A 22,565-nucleotide genomic window follows, 5' to 3' on the forward strand; every position below is an offset into this window, starting at 1 on the left:
TACGATACTGCGGGCAAGGGAGGAACGTCATGGAAATGATGGATTGGACAAGTCATGAAATAAGAGGAAACGTGAGATTCATCTAGAAATTAAAATTAAAATAAAAATAAAAAATAAAATGGTTCTAAAAATATCAAAATCTTTCTCCATGCATTTGTCTCTCCCCATTATTTAAAGGGAATATCAATGTAAAAGCTGGTGTGCTAATGCTAATGCTTTTCTATTCTATCATTTTCGTCATATTTGGTAAGATTGTCAGTATTCAGTAGAGAATTTTTGAATCAATTCCTGTTTTGATTCCTACTCACATTCTTCGACAAGTTACTAATTTTGCACGGTTGCTTTTTTTTTTTTTATCATTATCTTTTGCTGCGAAATTGCCATTTAAGAAAAAGCTATCATATCTAAAATTAAGACAACCGTCTTATAATTTATTTATAAATTAAATATGATAGTTTCCGATAAAAATTATTAAATTAAATGCTAATTTCATTTTAAAAAAGCATAATTTGTTAATGCCTACTTGTTTTTGAGTAACTAAACTACTCTTTTAGAATCTCACATTAATTATAGACAATATATAGCATATATATAAATACAAGACTTAACATATTTTGACAATGAACGTATACCTTCTCTATCTCCTATACTATGTACATATATTTTTACTTAGTTATGAAAACAAAAAACATAATTTGTTAGTTTGTTTCTTAAACAATAAAATAATAACCCCTACGCTTGGATGTGATGTTGTCAAGAACATCTCATTGCTCTTGATGTTGAATTTTATAGGTTTTTTTTTTCTTATTAATTTATGGAAAAGAAACCAAAGACTTGTTTTAGAAACTCACAATTGATAATAATAATAATAATAATAATTTGAAGACAACATACTCGGAAACATTTCAACGGAAAAATTGAAGAGAAAATATTGGAGGGAATTGTGCATATTACAGATGCATTTGAGAAACAATGCAGAGCTATTCCACGCCTCTCCCCTCCCCTGTGGAAGCATTTCATGCAGTAAAATTCTATGAATGCATAGCAGTGGTAAGCACAGTGAAATCAGTGGCTACACCAAAGAAAAAGAGAAGAATAAAATGTTTAGGCACATGAATTCCCTTTCCAAATTGGTCCTAATACCATCGAACTTTATGTCATATCCCATGCTGATACCCAGCTAGGTATCCTGCATTCAAAAACAACAGCAAGGTAAAGAAAATACAAAACTATTCCTTCACATGAAAAATTAAAATGATAGTAATATGACTCTTGAAGATAAAATAACTGCAATGTAATTAGAATATCCCCCTCATGAGGCCTTTTCTGCTTCATTACATCAATATCAACAAGAAACTTGTCCTCCAAATAAGAGTTAGGCATCATAACCACCACAAACTCACACTAGAAAGTGCATTCCATACTCATAGAGATATGTATGCCTGTGATGAAGCAAATGAATAACAAGTGGTGGTACACCAAATAAGTGTTGCAATAGAAGAATGTGACATGGCAAATACCAAGGTAAAAGTTGTATGATTCCTCTTCAGTTTTCACACTTAACTTCAAGAAGTTTCATGAAAGAATAGAAGTTTAGCCATTGATTATTTGGCAATGCAATAAAGGAAATCTAACAAGATCCGTGATTCCAACAGATGACCAATCTGTGTCTACATTGCCACAAAAAAGATAACATCCCATCAGTTGCAAAAGCAACAGCCACAAGGATAAAAAGGACCAATGAAAAAAAAAAAAACATTAAGCTTTAGAACTCCGATGCTGCATTGTGTACTGGAAATTGTCTCATCATCTTCCCAAATTTTATTCCAAGAGAAAAACTAAAAATCTGTGATTAGTGATGATGATCATCATCCCCATGTCCATCTGGAGGTCCACCAGGGCCCACAACTTCCAGCTGTTAATAACCAACAGAATAATCAGGAAAATTCTACATTTATTAAAGCATCTAGGAATTTCTGGTGCAGAAGTGCAGGCAGAGACAGCTTATAGAGAAATACTTGGCCCATTTATCCAGTTAAAAGCATCTTTCAGGGAACAATGACAAATGTTCATTTGCTTAAACATTAGCTTATTCAACTCTGCTAAAGTTAAACATTTTATATGATATGATTGCATAATAATATAAATTCCAATCAGAACCTCACCGAATCAAACACTGAAAATACAGTCTAATAAATATTCAATAATGAATAGTTGTCTCAGGAGTCCAGTCATCATATGATTAATTAAAGGTTGCAAAGCACATGATTTGCCCCGCTTTTAGTTTTGTTAATGATCAAGATGATGCAGCGAAGCTAGATAAATCACTCACACACGTAGAAAATTCTCTGCTGGAAATTTATTAATTAAAACCTGAATCTGAAATACATAGTTTTGGAAGTATTTATAGCGTTTTAGACTTCCAATCCTAATAGGAAAATAGCTCTATTAAATAGGAATTTAGACTGAATTCAAATACATTAGGAAAATAAAGATAAATTAAGAAATTAACTAGTCCTACCCTAAGTAGGAGACATGATTGAGTCTTAAATAGAATAGGAAGAGTCTCAAAATTAGTTCTCGAACAATTACTGCAGTTGTAACTAGCTAAACAGGGAGTTCAAGTTGATCTAAGACTGCTAGAGATAAAAAAAATAATTAAAAAAATATTAATTAAAAAATGCAGCTCCTCTTACTGACCACCTAAACTTGCCTCAAATTTGTATTTTTTCTCCCATTTTTCACTCCAGAATGCTTCCTTTGTTTTTTTTCTTTGAACCTTCTCCCATTTTCCAATAAAATTATCACTAGTACATTCCACATCAGTCTCCTCCACTTGGGAAAAACCCGACCTCGAGTTTGAGTCATTAGGAGGATACAAAGGCTCATCCATAGAGTGGCATGGATAAAAATCAGCTACATTGAAAGTTCGCGAAATTCCCATGCTATCTAGCAAATCAACAATATATGCATTGTCATTGATTCGTTTGACAATTTCATAAGGTCCATATTTCTTCGATTGAAACTTGTTATAAGAACCCACAGGAAACCTTTCACGCCTTAGGAACACCATCACCTTGTCACCCACCACAAACACTTGCTTTCGCTTTTATTTATCAGCTACTTCTTTGTACTTCTTGTTCGCCTCTTCCAGCTTCAACTTTACCTCTTTGTGCACCTCAACAACTTGTTCCGCCATGTGCTTGGCTGGTATGCTATTTCCATCTTCTTTAGGCAATTTGACAAAGTCAAGAGCATGTTGAGGCACTTTTGTGTATACCATTGGAAATGGACACCTTACAATAGTATTATGAATGGCACTATTGTAGGCAAATTCAGCTTGGGACAAAGCCACATTCCATTGCTTGGGTTTATCACCACAAATGCTTCGAATTAGATTTCCCAATGTGCGATTGACTACTTCGGTTTGGCCATCACTTTGAAAAAGTGTTATACTACTGAAATTCAAAGATGAATAAAAAAGTTTTCACAAAGTCCTCCAAAAGTGTCCCAAGAACTTATTATCTCGATATGAAAGTGATTGACTTAGGCACCCAATGCAAACGAACTACTTACTTGAATAACAATTTAGTAACATGAATTGCATCGAAAGTCTTTCTATAATAAATAAAATGTGCCATCTTGGAAAATCCATCAACAACCACAAACATCGAATCCACTCCCATTTGTGTTCTTAGCAACCCCAACACAAAATCCATGGACAAATCTTTTCAAATATTTCAAGTATAGGCAAAGACATATATAAACCAGTATTTTGAGATTGTCCCTTAGAAGTTTGACAAGTAAAGCACTTAATGACAAACCTAATTACATCTTTGCGCAATCGAGGCAAAAAAATATCTTTCATCGCTGCAATGGTCTTATCTCTTCCTAAATAGCTAGTTAGTCCCCCTCCATGTATATCTCGGATTAACTTCTCCCATAATGAGGTTTGAGGAAGGCAAATATAGTTCTCATGAATCAAATACCCATCAAGCACACAAAAATTTTCATAAGGATGGCTTTGAGAACACTTGCCCCATATTTCTCCAAAGTCCTCATCATTGGCGTAGAGCTCCTTTAGCTGCTTAAACCCCACAATCTCATGGCTCAAAGGCACCAATAATGCTCCATGCCTACTTAAAGCATCTGCTACCTAATTTTGAACTTCGGATTTGTGCTTGAACCTAAAAGAAAATCGTTGTAATAATTGGCACCATCTGGCATGCATATCCTTGGTACTCCTCTTTTGGCTATTTATGTACTTCAAGGCCTCGTGGTCCAAATACAAGATGAACTCTTTACCTATCAAATAATGCTCCCAAGTTTTAAGAGAACGTATCACCGAATAGAACTCTTTGTCAAAGGTGCTCCAATTCCTCTTAGCATTACTTAACTTTTCACTGAAATATGCCATAGGCCTTTTCGCTTGTGATAAAACCGCTCAAATCCCGATTCCACTTCCATAATAATCCACCTCAAATAGCTTTTCAAAGTTTGGTAAAGCAACTACCAGTGTGACGCAAAGCTTTTCCTTGAGAATTAAAAGCTATTTGCGGCCTCCTCACCCATTGGAACTTTCCCTTCTTTAGGCACTCGATCATTGGCACCAGTATGGTGCTGAAATCTTTGATAAACCTCTAATAGAATGTGGCTAACCCATCGAAACTTCAAAAAAGTAGTTGGGGTTGGCCACTCTTTGAATGTTTTGACCTTTGCCTAATCTACTTATATGCTTTCTATGCTCATAACATACCCCAAGAACAGCAGTTTGTTGGTCAAGAAACTACACTTCTTAAGGTTGACGTATAGATTGTTCTCCTACAAGGCTAATAACATCTTCCTCAAGTGCATTAAGTGGTCCTCTTCCGAATTGCTATTTATTAAAATGTCATCAAAATAAACAACTAAAAAGTGCCCAATAAAAGGTTTCAACATAGTTATCAAAGGCTCAAGGCGCACCAAGGCGCCAAGGTGTCTTGGAGCCTAGGCGCAAGGCGCAGGCGCGCGCCCTAGAGAGCCAAAGCGCAAAAATAAAAAATATATATTAAAAATAAAAAAAAAAATTATAATTATGTTATCACACCTCAAGTAACATAAAATTATATAATAATAACTTACAAATATGCAAGTAATAATTAGTTTATAATCCAAAAGAGATAAAAATAAACTACTAAAAGTTAAAAACACTCATAAACTACTAAAAATTAAAGTTTAATACTCAAGTCTCAACATATTTTCACATATTCACAATAAACAATATGTCAAAATCACAAACTTATACTAAAAAGAAAAGAAAAAGAAAAACATTACAGGGTAAGGACTAAGGAGAGAGCATGAAAAGAAAAAAATGAAAAATTGCAGCTGCTGTAACAATGCAGAAACCAAAACAAAGAGAGCATGGCATTGGTAGCAAAAAAAAAAAAAAAAGATGCAGAAAAAGAAAGTGTAGTGCAGAAACAGTGCAGGAAAGAGAGAGAGAGAGAGAGAGAGAGAGAGAGAGAGAGAGCATGGCAGCCAAAAAAAAAATGCAGAAAAAGAAAGTGCAGTGCAGAAACAGTGCAGGAACACTGCAGGAGAGAGAGAGAGAGAGAGAGAGAGAGAGAGAGCATGGCAGTCCACAAAAAAAAAAAGAGATGCAGAAAAAGAAAACCCAACACAGGAAAGGGAGAGAGAGAGAGAGAGAGAGAGAGAGAGAGAAAGCATGGCATTGGCAGCAAAAAAAAAAAAAAAAGGAAACACTGAAACAGAAAGGAAAAAATGCAGCACAGGGGACGAGAGCAGAGAAGAGCGAGAGGAGAAGAAGAAGAAGAATAAGAAAATAACTAATTATTTTCTTATTATTCTTCTTCTTCTTCTTTTCCTCTTCTCTTTTTTCCTTTTTGCTGGCTGCTGGACAAACTTAAAAAAAAAAAAACTAGCAGCCTAGCTTTATATCTAGTGCCTTGCCTCATTGGGGCGCGCCTCGGTGCGCCTCAGTGAGGTGATGCACCTTGGCTGTCTCGAGGCGCCCCCCAGGCGCGCCTTTGATAACAGTGGGTTTCAATAACTGGTTCATTAATCTCATGAAGGTACTAAGTGCATTTGACACCCGAATAGTATGACAAGCCACTCATAAAGCCCTCCTTTATCTTGAATGTTGTTTTCCATTCATTACCAGGTCTTATGCGTATTTGACGGTACCCATTCTTCAAATCTAACTTGGTGAATCATCTAGCAACATATAATCAATCTAACATATCATCCAATCTAGGAATTGGGAATTTATATTCCACTGTAATTTTGTTGATAGCATGGCTATCTACACACATCCTCCAACTCTCATCCTTCTTAGGTGTTAGCAATGTGGGAACAGCGCATGGACTCATGCTTTCCTTGATAAGTCCCTTTAACAAGAGCTCCTCCACTTTCTCCTTCAGGATCTTACTCTCCTCAGGAATCATGCAATAGCGCGGCAAATTTGGCAAGCTAGCACCCAAAATAAGATCAATATGATATTGGACATCACGTATGGGAGGCAATCCATCTGGTATGTCATCTGGCATCAGCTCCTCGAACTCCTTCAACAATGGCATTACTAGCTCGGGAGGCTCCTCCACTTGGGATTTTGACTTCCCCATAAGGATTTGCTTCACAACCAAAGCATGGACTTGCTTTGTTTCCTTGGCCTCCACCTCAAACCCTTCAATGACCACTAAGAAGGTTCGCGCCTCCTCTGTTGATTTGTTCTTTAATGGCAAAAGAGAATACTTCACCCTTTTCTTCTCACTGCTATAGGTGTTGGTTTTTCCCAAGTGTTGTGCATTAACATCATATTGCCATGGCCTCCCAAACAACAAATGGCACACATCCATGTCTACAACATCACAATACACCTCATCTTTCTATTGACCAATGTAAAAGAAAACCTTGCACCTTTCATTCACCTCAATAGTACTAGTTGCTGTCTTGATTCACCCCAGAGTGTACGGGTTAGTATGTTTTTCAATTAGTAAACCCAAATTCTTCACAATCTCTTTCACTACAATGTCTTCACAACTACCACTATCAATAATAACACTACACATTTCTGAGGATTAAACCCAAAATCGTTTAGAGTGGAGAAAGCGAATCCATATAGCCGACCCCAAATCTTTGGAATAAAGGCTTAGTTGAGTTGAGTAGCGCACTTGGTTCGAAATAGTTAGTGGTGTTGTGTTTGATCCTCTTGCTTTGAAGCTAGCATCATCCTTCTAACCATATAGTTTTGCTCCTCATCAAGCTCCTCTTCATATTCATCTTCTTCCCCTTCGACTTCACAACAAATTTCAACCTCATCTTCCTCTTCTCTTGCAACAACATTCACCATCTTCCTCGAAGAAAAATCACTAGAACGATGCCCTTGCTGATTGCACTTAAAACACTTCCCATGGATTGGTCTAGAATAAGGATTGGCAGCTTTAGGTGTCTCTTTCTCCTTCCCTTCATTCATGGGACGCTTTCCGGCTGCTTTCTCCTCTTGGACAAGCTCTTTGCTAGTATAGTTGCTACCCTACTTCTCATAAGATCCACCATAATTATTTGCTTTAGCTCTGGCAACTAGACTTGCGGTTTTACAAGAATCAAAACTCCTCCTTTGCATCATCTCCATCTTCAAGGCCATAATTTTAGCCTCGGATAAGGTCCCCAATACTGGAACTCCAATGCGATCCTTGATGAACGGCTTTAATCCCTCCAAATTACTTGCAATCAATTGCCCTTCAGATTTATGAAGGTTGTTTCTTTTAGCAAACCTCATGAATTTAGCTATGTATTCATGAACCATTCGGCTACCTTGTTGGCATCTTTAGTATTGTTGGAAGAGAATTTACTCATAATCTGGAGGTAAAAACTCTTAATGTAGCAAATACTTCATCTGATACCAAGTTCAAACCGGTCCCTTACCTTCTCGCTCCCTCCTAGATTGCAATCACTCTCACCAAGCAGAGGCTCTACCCTTCAAACAAACCTGGTATGTATTTTTTCTTATCATTTTCTTCTTCTTCTTCTTCTTCTTCTTCTTCTTCTTCTTGCTCTCCTCTGCTCTCTTCCCCTGTGCTGCATTTTTTTCTTTTTGTTTCAGTGTTTCCTTTTTTTTTTTTGCTGCCAATGCCATGCTTGCTCTCTCTCTCTCTCTCTCTCTCTCCCCCCTTTCCTGTGCTGGGTATTCTTTTTCTGCTTCTCTTTTTTTTTTTTGGACTGCCATGCTCTCTCTCTCTCTCTCTCTCTCTCTCTCTCTCTCGCCTGCAGTGTTCCTGCACTGTTTCTGTACTGCACTTTCTTTTTTTGTATTTTTTTTTTTGCTGCCATGCTCTCTCTCTCTCTCTTTCCTGCACTGTTCCTGCACTACACTTTCTTCTTCTGCATCTTTTTTTTTTTTTTTTTTTGCAGCCAATGCCATGCTCTCTCTATTCTGGTTTCTGCACTGTTACAGCAGCTGCAATTTTTCATTTTTTTCTTTTCATGCTCTCTCCTTAGTCCTTACCCTGTAATGTTTTTCTTTTTCTTTTTCTTTTCTTTTTAGTATAAATTTGTGATTTTGACATATTGTTTATTGTGAATATGTGAAAATATGTTGAGACTTGAGTATTAAACTTTAATTTTTAGTAGTTTATTAGTATTTTTAACTTTGAGTAGTTTATTTTTATCTCTTTTGGATTATAAACTAATTATTACTTGCATATTTGTTAGTTATTATTATATAATTTTATGTTACTTGAGGTGTGATAGCATAATTATAATTTTTTTATTTTCAATATATATTTTTTATTTTTGCGCCTTGGCTCTCTCGGGCGCGCGCCTGCGCCTGCGCCTTGCACCTAGGCTCCAAGACACCTTGGCGCCTTGGTGCGCCTTGAGCCTTTGATAACTATTGTAGACTGGATGTCTACGTGCAACAATTGGCCGTTCAATAGGGTCACCATGAGCTACACCATCCCTTGACCTTTTATTGTCCACCCGATCCCTATTGCCATTGATTTCTAAAGCATCAACGCAATCCTCAATTTCTTCTGAGACGTCTTTCTATACGCCCAAATCTATGGTCCACTCGTTGCTTCAAACGCTGCTCCAAATGTTGCAATACGTCATCCCTTGGTTCAAGGGCTCTAGCTCTCCAATCACCGTCAAAATGGCTATTGTCATCATCATCGCCAGTTGCCATCCTTGCTCTAATACTACCTAATGCGGCGAAGCTAGATAAATCACTCACTCACTCACTCACACACACACGTAGAAAATTCTCTGCTAGAAATTTATTAATTAAAATATGAATCTAAAATACATTAGTTTTGAGTATTTATGGAGTTTTAGACTCTCAATCCTAATAGAGAAATAGCTCTACTAAATAAGAATTTAAACTAAATTCAAATATATTAGAAAAATAAAGATAAAGTAGAAAGTTAACTAGTCCTACCCTAAGCAAAAGACATGATTGAGTCCTAAATAGAATAGGAAAAGTCTCAAAATTAATTCTGGAACAATTACTACTATTGTAGCTTTCCAAATAGGGAGTTCAAGTTGATCTAGAACTACTGGAGATAAAAAAAAAAAAAATTAATTAAAAAACGTAGCTCCTCTTACTGACCACCCAAACTTGCCGCAAATTTGTGTTTTTTTCTCGCGTTCAAACTCCAGAATGCTTCCGTTTAGATGAATTGACGAAATACATACAAGAGAGTATTCCTCGGTGCATGTTGTTTGCGGATGATATTGTTTTGATAGATGAGACACGAAAAGGAGTCAATAGAAAGCTAAAGCTTTGAAGAAGTACTCTAGAGTCAAAGGGTTTTAAGTTAAGTGGAACGAAGACAGAATACATGCATTGCAAGTTCAGTGAAGGCCAAACTGGTGATAGAGAAGGAGTTAGTTTGAATAGAGTGGTACTGCCCCAAAGTAATCACTTTAAATATCTAGGCTCAATCCTTCAAGTAGATGGGGGATGTGAGGAGGATGTTAGTCATAGGATTAAAGCCGGATGGTTGAAGTGGAGACGTGCCACGGGAGTTTTATGTGATCGTAAAATTCCCAATAAGTTGAAAGGAAAATTTTACCGTACAGCCATACGACCGGCTATGTTATATGGTAGTGAGTGTTGGGCACTAAAAGAGTCATATGCATCTAAGATAAGAGTTGCAGAGATGAGAATGTTAAGGTGGATGAGTGGCCATACTAGACTAAATAAAGTCCGTAATGAGAGTATTAGAGAAAAGGTAGGAGTGGTGCCAATTGAAGATAAGTTGAGAGAAGGGAGATTAAGATGGTTTGGTCATGTGAAGCGTAGACATACGGAGGCTCCAGTTAGACAAGTAGAGCACATTAGGTTAGAGGATAGAAAGAAAAAAAGAGGTAGACCTAAATTGACTTGGAGAAGTGTAGTACAACATGACCTAGAAGCATTACACATTTCTGAGGATTTAACCCAAAATCGTTTAGAGTGGAGAAAGCGAATCCATATAGCCGACCCCAAATCTTTGGGATAAAGGTTTAGTTGAGTTGAGTTGAGTTGAGTTGAGTTTTCTCCCGTTTAAACTCCAGAATGCTTCCTTTGTTTTCTTCTTTGAAGCTTCTCCTATTTTCCAATAAAATTATCACTAACACACTCCACATCACAAGATATTTATTCTTATCAGTGATTAAAAAAGAAAGGATCACAAATGTATTTCTAATGGAGTAATTTATCATTAGAATGTATTTTTGTTTGGCTATTCATGTCATGTAAATCAAGAAAATGGTGAAACCATCTACTGTGATAATGAATTGGCCAACCATATAAGTATAACCAACACCCCCTCCCCCCCCAAATAATAATAATAATAATAATAATAATAGTAAAAAGATAAAATGATTTAGAGAGAGAGAGAGAGAGAAGAAAATGATATGTTGTAGCAAAGAACATCAAAACTCTCTAAACTGAGATATGAGGTGGAGATCACCAGTGCCTCATACACATAATGGAGGTCCGCATCCCCCAACTCTTCATCTATGTATGCTATGTTCATGCATGCGTGCATAAGAAAACAGAACATTAGATGCATTTCATTTCAAATTCAGGTATAGATCTCCTTATCTAAATCCAGAACTAGCACAATCAATCCAAAGTAGAAGCAAACAAAGCAAACCATACAAACTTCTAGTAAATATTAGTTGTGGTCTTCCACTCACCACAAAGTACTGTGAGCACACTGGACATTCATGAGGCTTGCCTTTCTCCAGCCAAAACCAGACAACATCATGCTCATCCTCTGTAGTTTAAATTTTAAAAACGTACAAAACAGTGCCAAATTGATTTAATCTAATATATAATTAAGTTGGCTTAATTCAATGAAGCAATAGCAGCTGCAAAGAGAGAAAGAGAGAGAATGAGTAAGAAATAAAACCCACCTCCTTCACCTCCAGGGCAACCAACAATTCTCTTGTCATAGTAGGACTTGACAACAGCTGGGGCATCCTGAAAAGAGTGCCAAATATACAGGCTAAATTTATATTGCAAAAAAGATTCCCTTTCAAGCAAGAGAAATATTGCAGACTAAAGGAAAAACATGCACAAATTAAATAAATATGATACGAGTATATGATATATAGCTGACAATTTAAAGCGGCCATTAGACAATGATTCATACCATAAAAAAATAAAAAAAAATAAAAAAAAAAGAGAACTGAAAAAACTTGTTAATGGCTGACATTTAAATCTTAAGCCCTAAGGGAACTGTGCCATGAATTAACCCCATTACGTGGGTGATGGACAATGGGAAATTTTCATGATTGAATTACTGGCAGCTAAAGTGACAATTTAGCAAAATTGTGCTTAAAACTTGAAACAAAAAAATGTGAATCCACACCCCTCTAAAATAAACCCAAAACAAACACAACTTGCAATAGAAATCCAGCTCACAAAACAAAATATTAGAGAAAAATGTATTAAATTCGTACTATACGGAAGCGACTATCATCCTTTTTATTTAATTTTCCAACTAAAAACCTACATTTACAATGTTATAAGGGTCAAGTGGCTCACCCAATAGTCAATACTTAACAAATCAAGAAGACCTCAACAATAGAACTTGTGATAATGATCTTCACAAGGCCAGAAGCTCTTCTTTTAGAAGAAAGGTAAAAACGATGCTTCCTTCTTCTAGTTTGTGTTGGGGCTCCCCTTTACCAAAAACCATAAATAGAACAGCTCATTGTGGCCAGATAAATAAAGGATAAGTTAGCTAACTGACCACTAACCAAACCTCAAAAGTCAAAATGAAGAATACTGGCTCCCACCATTACCACATTTCAACAAGTAGAATACCATGATAAATGATTAGCAAGCATGCTTTGGCCCTCATGCCAAGTTCAAAGGCTAACCATTAAAATTTATACATATATATAAATATTATAGCCAAATTTCTGTTAAATCAAAAAACAAAGGACCAATCAGGACCTGGGTTTAACCTTTTATTTTAAATTGAAAATTTGCAAAAGTAACCCAAAAATCAGAAAAATATTGCAAAAGCAATAATATAATTGAAAAAATAACCAAGTAACCTAAATGACTTGAAATCGATTTCCAAATAAATATCAATCCACTTGGTGACCCTAACCTGACCTCAAGCCCAAGGGTTAGGGTTGACCTGAAACTGAAATGAGACATAAACCCATGTCACCAAAATCAATTTCCACCTCTACTGATTAGTGATTACTAATACAAGTTTATATCAGCAATAAAGTTTTGCTTTCTTTAAAGTGGTGGTTATTTGTTTACAGCCCAACTTGAAAACAAATAAATAAGATATGAAAATTTTCTTTAGATCCATATTAAGTCACCTCCTCAATCTTGTGTTCCAGTCCATACATCCAGAAGAAACATGGAACAAAGTTTTATTATGGAAAAATTGCCAAATTATTGCCATAATACATAATGTCAAGTATTTACATCCTGGAAATAACAACACTAATGCAAAACAATTTTTTTAGGTAGTAACACACTAGAAACTTTTCACTTTATTTTTGAACAAGTCTCAATCGTGAAAAACAGAAGTATATCATTCCTGACACGTAATCAAATTGAATATTTAAGAGATATAAGATTTCAATGAAAAATCAGCTCCTATGTGACAATAATGACCTATAGATGACCATATATTAAATGACTTAGTGGAGATCAATCTTAGCTATGCAATACAGCATAAAACAAAAACACCATCAGTATTGTTGAAATTGCAAACCACTTACCTTTGTGCCAAAAGGACCAACGGGATGGTTAATTTCAAGAACATCCTTCCCCTATAGAAAAAAACAAACCAACAGAGTCAGCATATCATTTCAATTAGCAAAAGAATCCATTGATTACAAAAAATAATAATAATAAGACACATGAAGACAAAATAATCATTTGGTAAATTAGAGAATATGAGGAAAAGAAAATGCAGTATGCATCATTAATATAATTTGTTCCAAAGTAAAAAAGAAATATCCAACTATATGCAACTAAAACTACCACTAGTAGCTGCATCTAATTCTCCATTACCTGAAAGACAAAAATTAAATTCAAACGCTTGACAATTTATTAGTTTTCTTGTGTTAAAATAATAATTTATCTTTTCTTCCATTTTCCTACAATATAAAACAAGATAAACTACCTGAAGCTCAGCCGTAAGCTCCTCCAGCTCATGTCCAGTAGCAATAGGCATTATATCTTCAATCTTCTTTTTCACAGCACCATCTGTTAAACAAAAATTTTCACATCATTCATTCACCATAAACATACATAGACACACACATTGGTCAAGCACACCTATTACTACATGCATTGTTCACCATAAATCTACCCCAACTCAAATCAATCTTCATTTTCAAATGGCACATAAAAATATTTGCCTCTGTATGATTATAGCTAATCATGTTCTGCCAAACTGAGTTGGACGCAGAACTAAAAGCTATAAAACTACGCAATTTAGGAAAACTCTCCTCTGATAAATACCGAACAAAATGTGTACATCTATTAAAATATCTCGATGCATAACCACACATACCATAATCATGGGAGCACAACTGCACTTATTTTCCGTCACATAGCGATACAAAAGCCAAATAAATCCAACAAAATATAAAAAGTGAAACAATGACTACATATAAATACAAATATGCAAGCTAAGTAAAGATACGAAGGAGAACCTGACTCGACAGTGAAGTAGCGACGGAAGAGAGAAGCGGAAGGCGATGGAGAAATGAATGATTGATTAGGGGAAGCGAATCGAGAGGTGGCGACGGAAGCAGATCGACAGGAGGCTAGGGTTTTGAACTGTGAAGAGAGTGCTCTTCTCCACATCGTCGTCGTTTTGTGGATATTGATTAGTGTGTTCTCCTGTGATCCAAGGTCACACCCTGTATGTATCTCTGGTTTTCTTTCTGCTCTTGAGCTTCTCTCTGTATAGAGACTGCAATAGTTTCAGGGAAGGAAATGGAGAGAGACAAGTGGGGTGGCGATGGGGTTTCACTGTTTCAGTGCCATGGTGAATGTATGGGGATTGAATTGGCACGTGCGAAATTGAGGGTTTTACTTTTCAAACTTCTTTTTTTAAGAAATGGTGAACATAACGTTGGACTGTATTTATTACATTGAAATTATATAATAAATCTTAAAAAGTTATAAATTTAATTGTGTAACATCCAAATTTTTAAATTTATAATTTTGTCAGTAAATATTAATATTTTATTTTATTTAAATTTTAAAAAATTATTTAAGATTTTTTAAGTTTTAGAAATTGGGTTCGATTTTCTAAAAATATAAAATTTTGATAATTTTTAAAAATTAATTTAAAGACCACGTGATAAAATTAAAAATATATTTGAACTCTACGAATTTTTTTGAGTTTTCTAAAATTTTTTCGAAATTTTTAGGCCTCGTTTTTTGTTCTAAGACAGAGTAAAAATATAAAAATTGAACCTGACCGAATCGGACCAGTCGAATCATACCGGCCTTTTTCTCTTTTAATTCTTCCCCGCGCGTTCCCATCGCCCTTCCTCTCTCTCCCATTTTCTCTCTCCTCCCTCATCCCCAGGCCACGCTGCCGCCTCTCCAGCCTCCCCACCTCGTCGGCGCGCCACCCCAGCGCTTCCGCACTGCCGGTCGGCGCTCCAAACTGCTGAAAAACGCGCACGAACTCCTCCCCTGCGCGCGCGCGATGCCTCATCTTCCCAATCAAAATCCGTCTAATCCGGCCACCAATCGGACTGATCTTGTGTCAAACTTCATCTACACCTCGAGAGCTTTCCATATAAATCAAAAACACCAAAATCCATTAAGCTGTTTGCCCAATTTTTTTCCGGAAAATTTTAGCCAATTTCGATTTTTTTGTTAGATTTTTCACAAACCGTGAACCCCACAAGAAAACCAAGAGTACCAGAGCGCTACACTCATCGAGAACTTCGAGGCAATATAAATTTTAAAATTTTTCTACACCATTTTTCGGTAAGTCCTACAAAATTTCGTAGTGTTTTTCCGAGCACTAAATGAGCTTAGAAAATTCTGTAAAAATTATGTACTAACCCTCGTGTTATGAACTTTATGTAGGTACCTTTAATTAGCGGAAATTCCATATTTACCCAGGTTTGCAAATTTCCACCCAGACAGATAGGCTACTAATGTCACACCTTACCCCTCTGTAAGACATAACATGATCCCATAGAATACTTAATAAACTACCGAACTTCACCTACCGATAACTCATTAAGTACCCTACAAGGGATTTTAAAACAATTTTCTTATATTTTGGAAGTGGTGAGCATTTTGGTAGGAATTAAAAACCATTTATTCAAGTTTAAATACCAGTAAAAATATTTTTCCATTTTAATTTTGCAGCAAATTTTATAAAAATTTTGACAGAGTTCCATTTGTATTTGGAGAAAACAGTTCTTCAAATACCTAAAAAAAACAATTCCAATAATTTTCTCAACTCCCAACCTTCAATTAATCTCAATTCACTTCAAAATAATTTCATAATCCAAATAAAAAATTTATCATCTCAAAATATTTAATAACTTCATTCACAAGGCATAGAGTATGAAATTCACAAGTACAAATATTAATTTGCAGAAGGAAATCCAAAAATAATATTATTACAATTTATTTTACAATTGCTCAACTTTATATTGATACATAAAGCGTTATAATATTTACATCAAAATTAACTACAAGGGTATAAAACGATACCCGTACAAAAGATCAGTGTGGTCATCAACTCAATAGCAGCTTACTCACGCTTTTTCTTGCTCTTAATCATGACAAGAAATAAGCTATCGCTGAGTATAAAAATACTCAGTGGTGCACAATAATAAATTTAAAATACAATACATAAATCATTTATTGATGAAACACAATTTAATTATTTCTCAATCACATTTCACAAATTATTAAAGCTCATAATAATACAATTTAGTCAAATAATTTAATAAATACAGTATTACCAAAATCATATACAACTTAAGCCATGACATAAAATTTCTGATCAATGTCGTGTTGTACACCACGACAAAGCAATCTACAACCTCACTAATCGAAATCAATGAGAGAGGTGGCTAGCTAGCTAATGAGTACTCATCCGATCTCAACCTCAACTGGCAAGCTAGAGAGGGAGGAAAATAAACGATCTCAACCCCATAAATGGAGGAGGAATAATGTGATACTGTCATGCTAAGTGTGAACACAAAATTAATTCAAAATAATTTATTTAAATAATTTATGAGAAATCTGATCAATTTCCAAAGTCATATTTGCGATTATAAAATGGCAACACAGTACATAATTAGTCACAGAAGTCAAATTTTTTAGAATAAAATATTTAAACAAGAATTATTATGCACAGACCTGACGTGAGTCACCTCTAGGCCTTGACTCAGTCTCTCAGAGCTTCCAAGCCTTTTTCAGCTGAAACACAGTTCACGGTGTTTGATACCATAACTTAACATAAATCCAAAAATAAATTTAACTTCACTTTTACCTAGCTTTAATGTGCTAAATTCGATGTTCTCGAAGTTTTTGTGTTTCGAGTTACTATTCACTATACTATTCAAGTCAAATTATTGACTTTTTAAGGCTTAATAGGTATGGGAACTCCAACTTCACCCACATACCACATTTTGGTCATTAAATTTGTTGGCTTTGGTCATTTTCTCAAAGTTTAAGTCCTTTAGGCAAAATTGTCAAATTTTCAGTTTTGGTGTCCCTAGTTGCACTATTCCATTGGTCATTCTACTGTTAGAATTTGACAAACCTTTCTTCATAGAAAATGTTCCCTATTGTTTTAAGTTTATTCTCCTTTTTGAATCACTCCAATTGGAGTTTTGTAGCTTAAGTTATGGCCATTTGAACCATGGCTGCCGGATTGGACAAAACCCAGATTTTCTGGGCAATTTTGGTGCTGACAGTTTTGGGTCACCAGCTTAGGGTGGCCAAATGACTTGGTTAATGACATAATTTGAGTTTGTGTTTTTCATGAAAGTTTTAGGTCTATATCTCATCTAACCACTGGTAAAATTTCAGGTCATTTGGACCTGCCTAGCTCAAGTTATGGCCAAATGAACAAGTTCATTTGGTCAGTTTGTACAAGGACAGACTGAGATTTTCCGAATTGAGTCAATTTGTTCACTAGGTTTTGGTCACTTTTTTGGCATAGTTCTTGAATAAAAATTGTGTTATTTAGTGTCTATTTTCATCCCAAATTGGTCCCATACCAATTGGACTTGTAAAATTTCACTTTTGATCCCTCAAAGGAAGTTTGGTCATGCTGCTAGCAGCATGACCACACTCCCTCCGAATTTAGCTTTAACTCCAACCATTCCAACACAACTCATTTGGTCACAAATGACTATTTTTCACTTCACAATAGGTCAAACATATCATTTACTCATTTCTCATATTTTTAGTCCATAAACCCTAATGTTCAAAACCCTAATTCACCAACCTCATGCATTTAACCACATTTAATGCTTTTAATCCTAACCATTCAACTAAATAAAGTTTCTAAACTCATTCAAATCCATCAAACCATGCAAAACACACTCCCCATCATGTTGGCCAAATTTCAGTTTAGTCCTTTACAAGTGTTTTTATTTCATTTCTTTAGTTTCTAAGCTCATTTCAATAACTAAATATGCATTTGGTTAGATAATTGGTAGTTAGAAGACTAACCTTTGCTTTGAGGGTTTCTAGGCTTTCCTTTCTTCAATTCCTTCTTCTTCTTTTTACTCTCTAATGTTTCCTCAACATGTAAGGAAAATTTTTTGTGTTGGGACTTTGTGAATTTATGGGATAGAGTAGGGAAATTCAAGCTTCCTTTCCCTTAACAGTGGCGAAACAAGGTGAAAGAATGGGGAGATAAAGGTGAGGCGGCAATGAGGATAAGGAAGATGACTTAATTTTTTTTTTCTTTTCTTTTATTTAATTTGTCTTGTGGAAGACCCAAAAAAAATTTAATTAATTAAATATATTAATTATTACTTTTATGGCATCATGCATGATGTCATCTCTCTACACTTTTTCATTTTCTTTTTTTTTTTTTCTATTAGTTCTTTAATTTAATTCTCGATTCCAAAATTTTCTTTTCTCCGATTTTATTTGACAGTTAGGTCAGGAGTCAGCTCTCGGGGTCAATTGACTAAATTGCCCCTTACCGGTTCATCCCGGTTTGCAAATAATTTAATATTTCTTCCGGCTCCCTGACCTAATTATTTGACTGGCTTAACAGTTCTTTTTCGTGATTTTCTCTTTTCCACTGTGTTTATAATGGTCCTAAGGACCGCAGCGTCATATTTTACTGTTCGAAATTTGAGTTTAAAATGACTTCGCAGTCGTTCCCGAGAAGGTCACCCATCGCTGTGACTTTCAGCTCGTTTAACTTCTTATGTTCTGTTTTTCTTATTTATACTTAACTAATTGAACATTACTAATTATTTGTGTTTATGATTTATCTAGTTGTCTTAAGTATGGTTCTAATCCCCTTAATTATCCAGACCGACACCGGTCACCGGAACAGTGAAATATACCAAGCTATACAAATAAGGGTGTTACAACTAAAAAAGTCTTGAAATTGGGTTAAGATTTTAGCTACCCCACTGTTGTCGGACGTCCCGAGCACGTCCCTAGAGTTGGAATCGGCATAGGTAAACTCGAACCTTACTTTTTCTTAATTTTCTAGTGCTGGAATTGGATTAAAAATCCATAAAATATATGTGGTAGCTTAGAAAATTATAATTCCTTTTGCATTAGTTTAGTAATAATGCTAAGGACCGCAGGGCAAAATTTTAAAATTTTTAGAACTCATTTGGGTAGTTTTTGCAAAAGGGTTAAATTATGAGGACTAAACTATAATTTTACATATTATGATTGATGACTATTTGGATGGGCCCATGAGGGGCTCTGTGATGTGATTGAGTTGTGGGTGTATGGTTGTAGATATAGAAGTGCGTTTTAAGCACTTTTGCAGTTTTGATAGGTCCTAGGTATAGGGGAGACTCTGCCGGATTTTCGATACGACTTAGGACATCTTTGATCTTTTTTTTAGTTTGTATTGAGTCAAATGTACTAAATAATTATAATAAAATTGTCAAGTAAGCCGGGACAGCCTTCCTCCTCCATCGAGCCGCCACAGTGACTTCAATTTAGTCTGTGAGTAAAATATTAATTTTAATTATAATTTCGATATTATTATATGTTCAAGTACGCCCATGCATCACTTATATGTATGTATCTATGTAGTTAAACACTAGGCACGTTTTACATTGCATTCATAAATGTTGAAGTGCCATGAATGTTGTTTGTGGTAATTTGGAGCAGCGTGTATGCGTTGGCGTGCGTGTGGTATAGTGTTTGATATGGACAGGACGGATAGACACGGCTTGAGATATTCGTTGGGACCCAGTCCTTCGGGGTAGACACGGCTTGAGTTCTTCGCTGGGACCCCATATTTGATTTATTAAGCGAAAGTACGGCTTGAGATCTTCGCTAGCAGAGGTTGAATTAAGAGGGCTATATAGGGGATCAGCTCCCATATATATATATATATATTGTTTGACAGTATTGGGTGTGTGAGTACTCCAAATTGCCTTTTTGATGTGATTTGTATGAAATTTATGACAATGTTGCATCTCACTCCACATGGTGCATTAGCTTTAGATAGCTGTAGTGATTATGGTTAAAATTGATATTTTACTCTCTGAGTCGAACGCTCACTCCTATTTATTATTTTTTCAGGCTACGGGAGGATTATTGTTGTGGTTAACATGCTCTTTTTCTTCGTAGGTCGTCTATTAATGTCTGTAATATTTGTATAATTCCATTAACTCTTAGAATTTTCGCATGTGTTAGAAATATTTATTTGATTTGGGTCTGTAATATATTTGTCATGTTGGACCTGTAAACTTATTATATGTATGTATATTGGACTGGATGAGGGAGCTGAGCTCCCATTTGACTTTATGTTATTATGAGTATGTAGAGGGTGAGCTAAGCTTCCCAATTGATTATATATTGTGTTTACAGGTTGGGTTCGTCAAAAACTCCCCGTTAAAAGGTCCATTTTATGGCCGAACTCTGTCCGGTTGAATGTTTGAAATTGGGCCCAAATGGGCCTTAGAGTTAGGTTGAGGCATAATTAGACTTACTACGGATCTCAGGGGCTTTAGGCTGGCTCAGGTTCTAGTGATAGTCTGGCCCATAGGTTGGGTCATGACAAATACTCGATTTGATTTGATTTTGGATGATTTTAATTTAATTTTAATAAATATTAAAATAAATTAATTTTATATAATTTTCTTATTTGATTTAAATCTAAAAATCAGGTAAAGCCTATTAAAAATACTCATTATTTGTGAACTCATAATATTTTTTTCTAATGATAAAAAAAATTTTTATGTCAATTTTATCAATTTAATCATAATTTTTCATTTTTTTAATTTTAATAATAAATTTAATTAAAAACATTTAAACTCACAAACAATTCAAATCTTTTTATTTATTATTAGTTTTAGCTAATTTATTTAATTTTATTAATTTATTCTATAATGTTAATATTTTGATTAATTTTAATAAATTTCCCATTCATAAAAAAATAATAATTAAATAACATATCTAATATTATTATATTAATTTTTAATTCCCTCTGTTATACTTTTAATTCACTTTAACTTTCGAAATAATAAGTATTTAACCTGGTAAAATAATATTTTTATTTAATTTATTTAAAATTAAATGGTTACAATAATAAAAATATTGACTAATATTAATAATTTAGATAAATATTTAAAATTTTTTTATTAATTAAATAATTTAATTAAATTAATTATTAAAATTAAAATAAATTTAAAAATTTAAAAATTAAATTGATAAAATTAAAATATCGAGCTTAAATTAAAAAAAAAAAAACTTAGGTTTAGATTTTCTTTTTAGTCATTTAGCTTTTCTTTTTTTAATCTCAACCAGGTAAGATCAATGCAAGTCCTTTCAACTCAGTAAAGCTATCTTGAGACATATTAAAAATAAAAATTTTCAAGTTGGTTTTCAATTATTAGGAGCTTAAAAATAAAGTTTTGAAACAGCAAAAAATCAATATATAGTTTTCTCTCTCTATGGCTTTTATATGAAACAATATTTTTATTTTTAAACTCATTTTACTAACATTATTACAATTTTTTGAAAAATTAATAAAATATATACCACAATGTTTATTAGTTTTGGTGGCTTTTTGGGAAAAAAAAATTACCCATATTATTACTAATAGGTGTAAAGAAAAAAAAGATCATAAATATATAAATATAATGAAAAATGTAAATTTTTGCTTAGATAACACAGCATGAGAATGGATTTATTAAATATAGTTAGAATTTAAATTAAAGATTTTATTAAATATTAAATAAAATTTAAAATTAATGTCTCATAATTTTAAAAATAATTTTAGAGGTATATATTTATATTAATATAATAATATTGCATTATATACTATAATGGTCTTCCATTTCTTTTTTGGCAAATATATAGTTTTTAGATATTTTATTTCCTCCTAATCATATGAAATTGACATATTTCCTCTATGAGCTATTATTTGTAGTTACTAGTTATTTTTTTATAGGCAAAATATTTAATCTAGAGCATATGCTTATAGAGAAAATTCAATTAAGCATATTTTTAATTTTTGTCTAAATTAATTTAAAAAATTTAGTTTAAGTTAAATTTAATTCAAAAATTAAAATTTATAAACTAAATTTATTGATTTTTTAATTTAAAAAATATCCAAAAATTTAATTTTTTAATTTTAAGATTAAATTTATTAATTTAAATTGTTAAAAAACTCGATTTATTAATTTTAAGCTAAGTTAAGTTATAAAAATAATAAAAAATGCTAATTAAATTAAAAATAACTTAGGAGTGATAGGCTCGTTGCCCTGTAGTCGGTTTTATAGTTGATATGCTAGAACCCGTTACTATCTGACGTGGAGACATATTATTAGTTCAACAGATGAAACGCCTACTTTCGTAACTTCCACGAGATAACACCATGACCGTC

General features: G+C 34.1%; 1 protein-coding gene across 1 annotated transcript; it reads right to left on the reverse strand.

Annotated features, from left to right (window-relative positions):
• Positions 1 to 1,517: 1,517 nt before the first annotated feature.
• On the reverse strand, positions 1,518 to 14,565 carry LOC110635881 (putative cytochrome c oxidase subunit 5b-like). The gene is made up of 6 exons (XM_021785378.2): positions 14,182 to 14,565; positions 13,647 to 13,729; positions 13,240 to 13,290; positions 11,401 to 11,467; positions 11,182 to 11,261; positions 1,518 to 1,915 (listed from the first exon to the last, which is right to left on the reverse strand). Exons 1-6 carry the CDS (start codon positions 14,333 to 14,335, stop codon positions 1,853 to 1,855), a joined length of 498 nt encoding a protein of 165 aa, XP_021641070.1. The 5' UTR covers positions 14,336 to 14,565; the 3' UTR covers positions 1,518 to 1,852.
• Between the last annotated feature and the right edge of the window lie 8,000 nt (positions 14,566 to 22,565).

Source organism: Hevea brasiliensis, chromosome 6 (assembly GCF_030052815.1).
Source record: "Hevea brasiliensis isolate MT/VB/25A 57/8 chromosome 6, ASM3005281v1, whole genome shotgun sequence".
Classification (NCBI taxonomy): domain Eukaryota; kingdom Viridiplantae; phylum Streptophyta; class Magnoliopsida; order Malpighiales; family Euphorbiaceae; genus Hevea; species Hevea brasiliensis.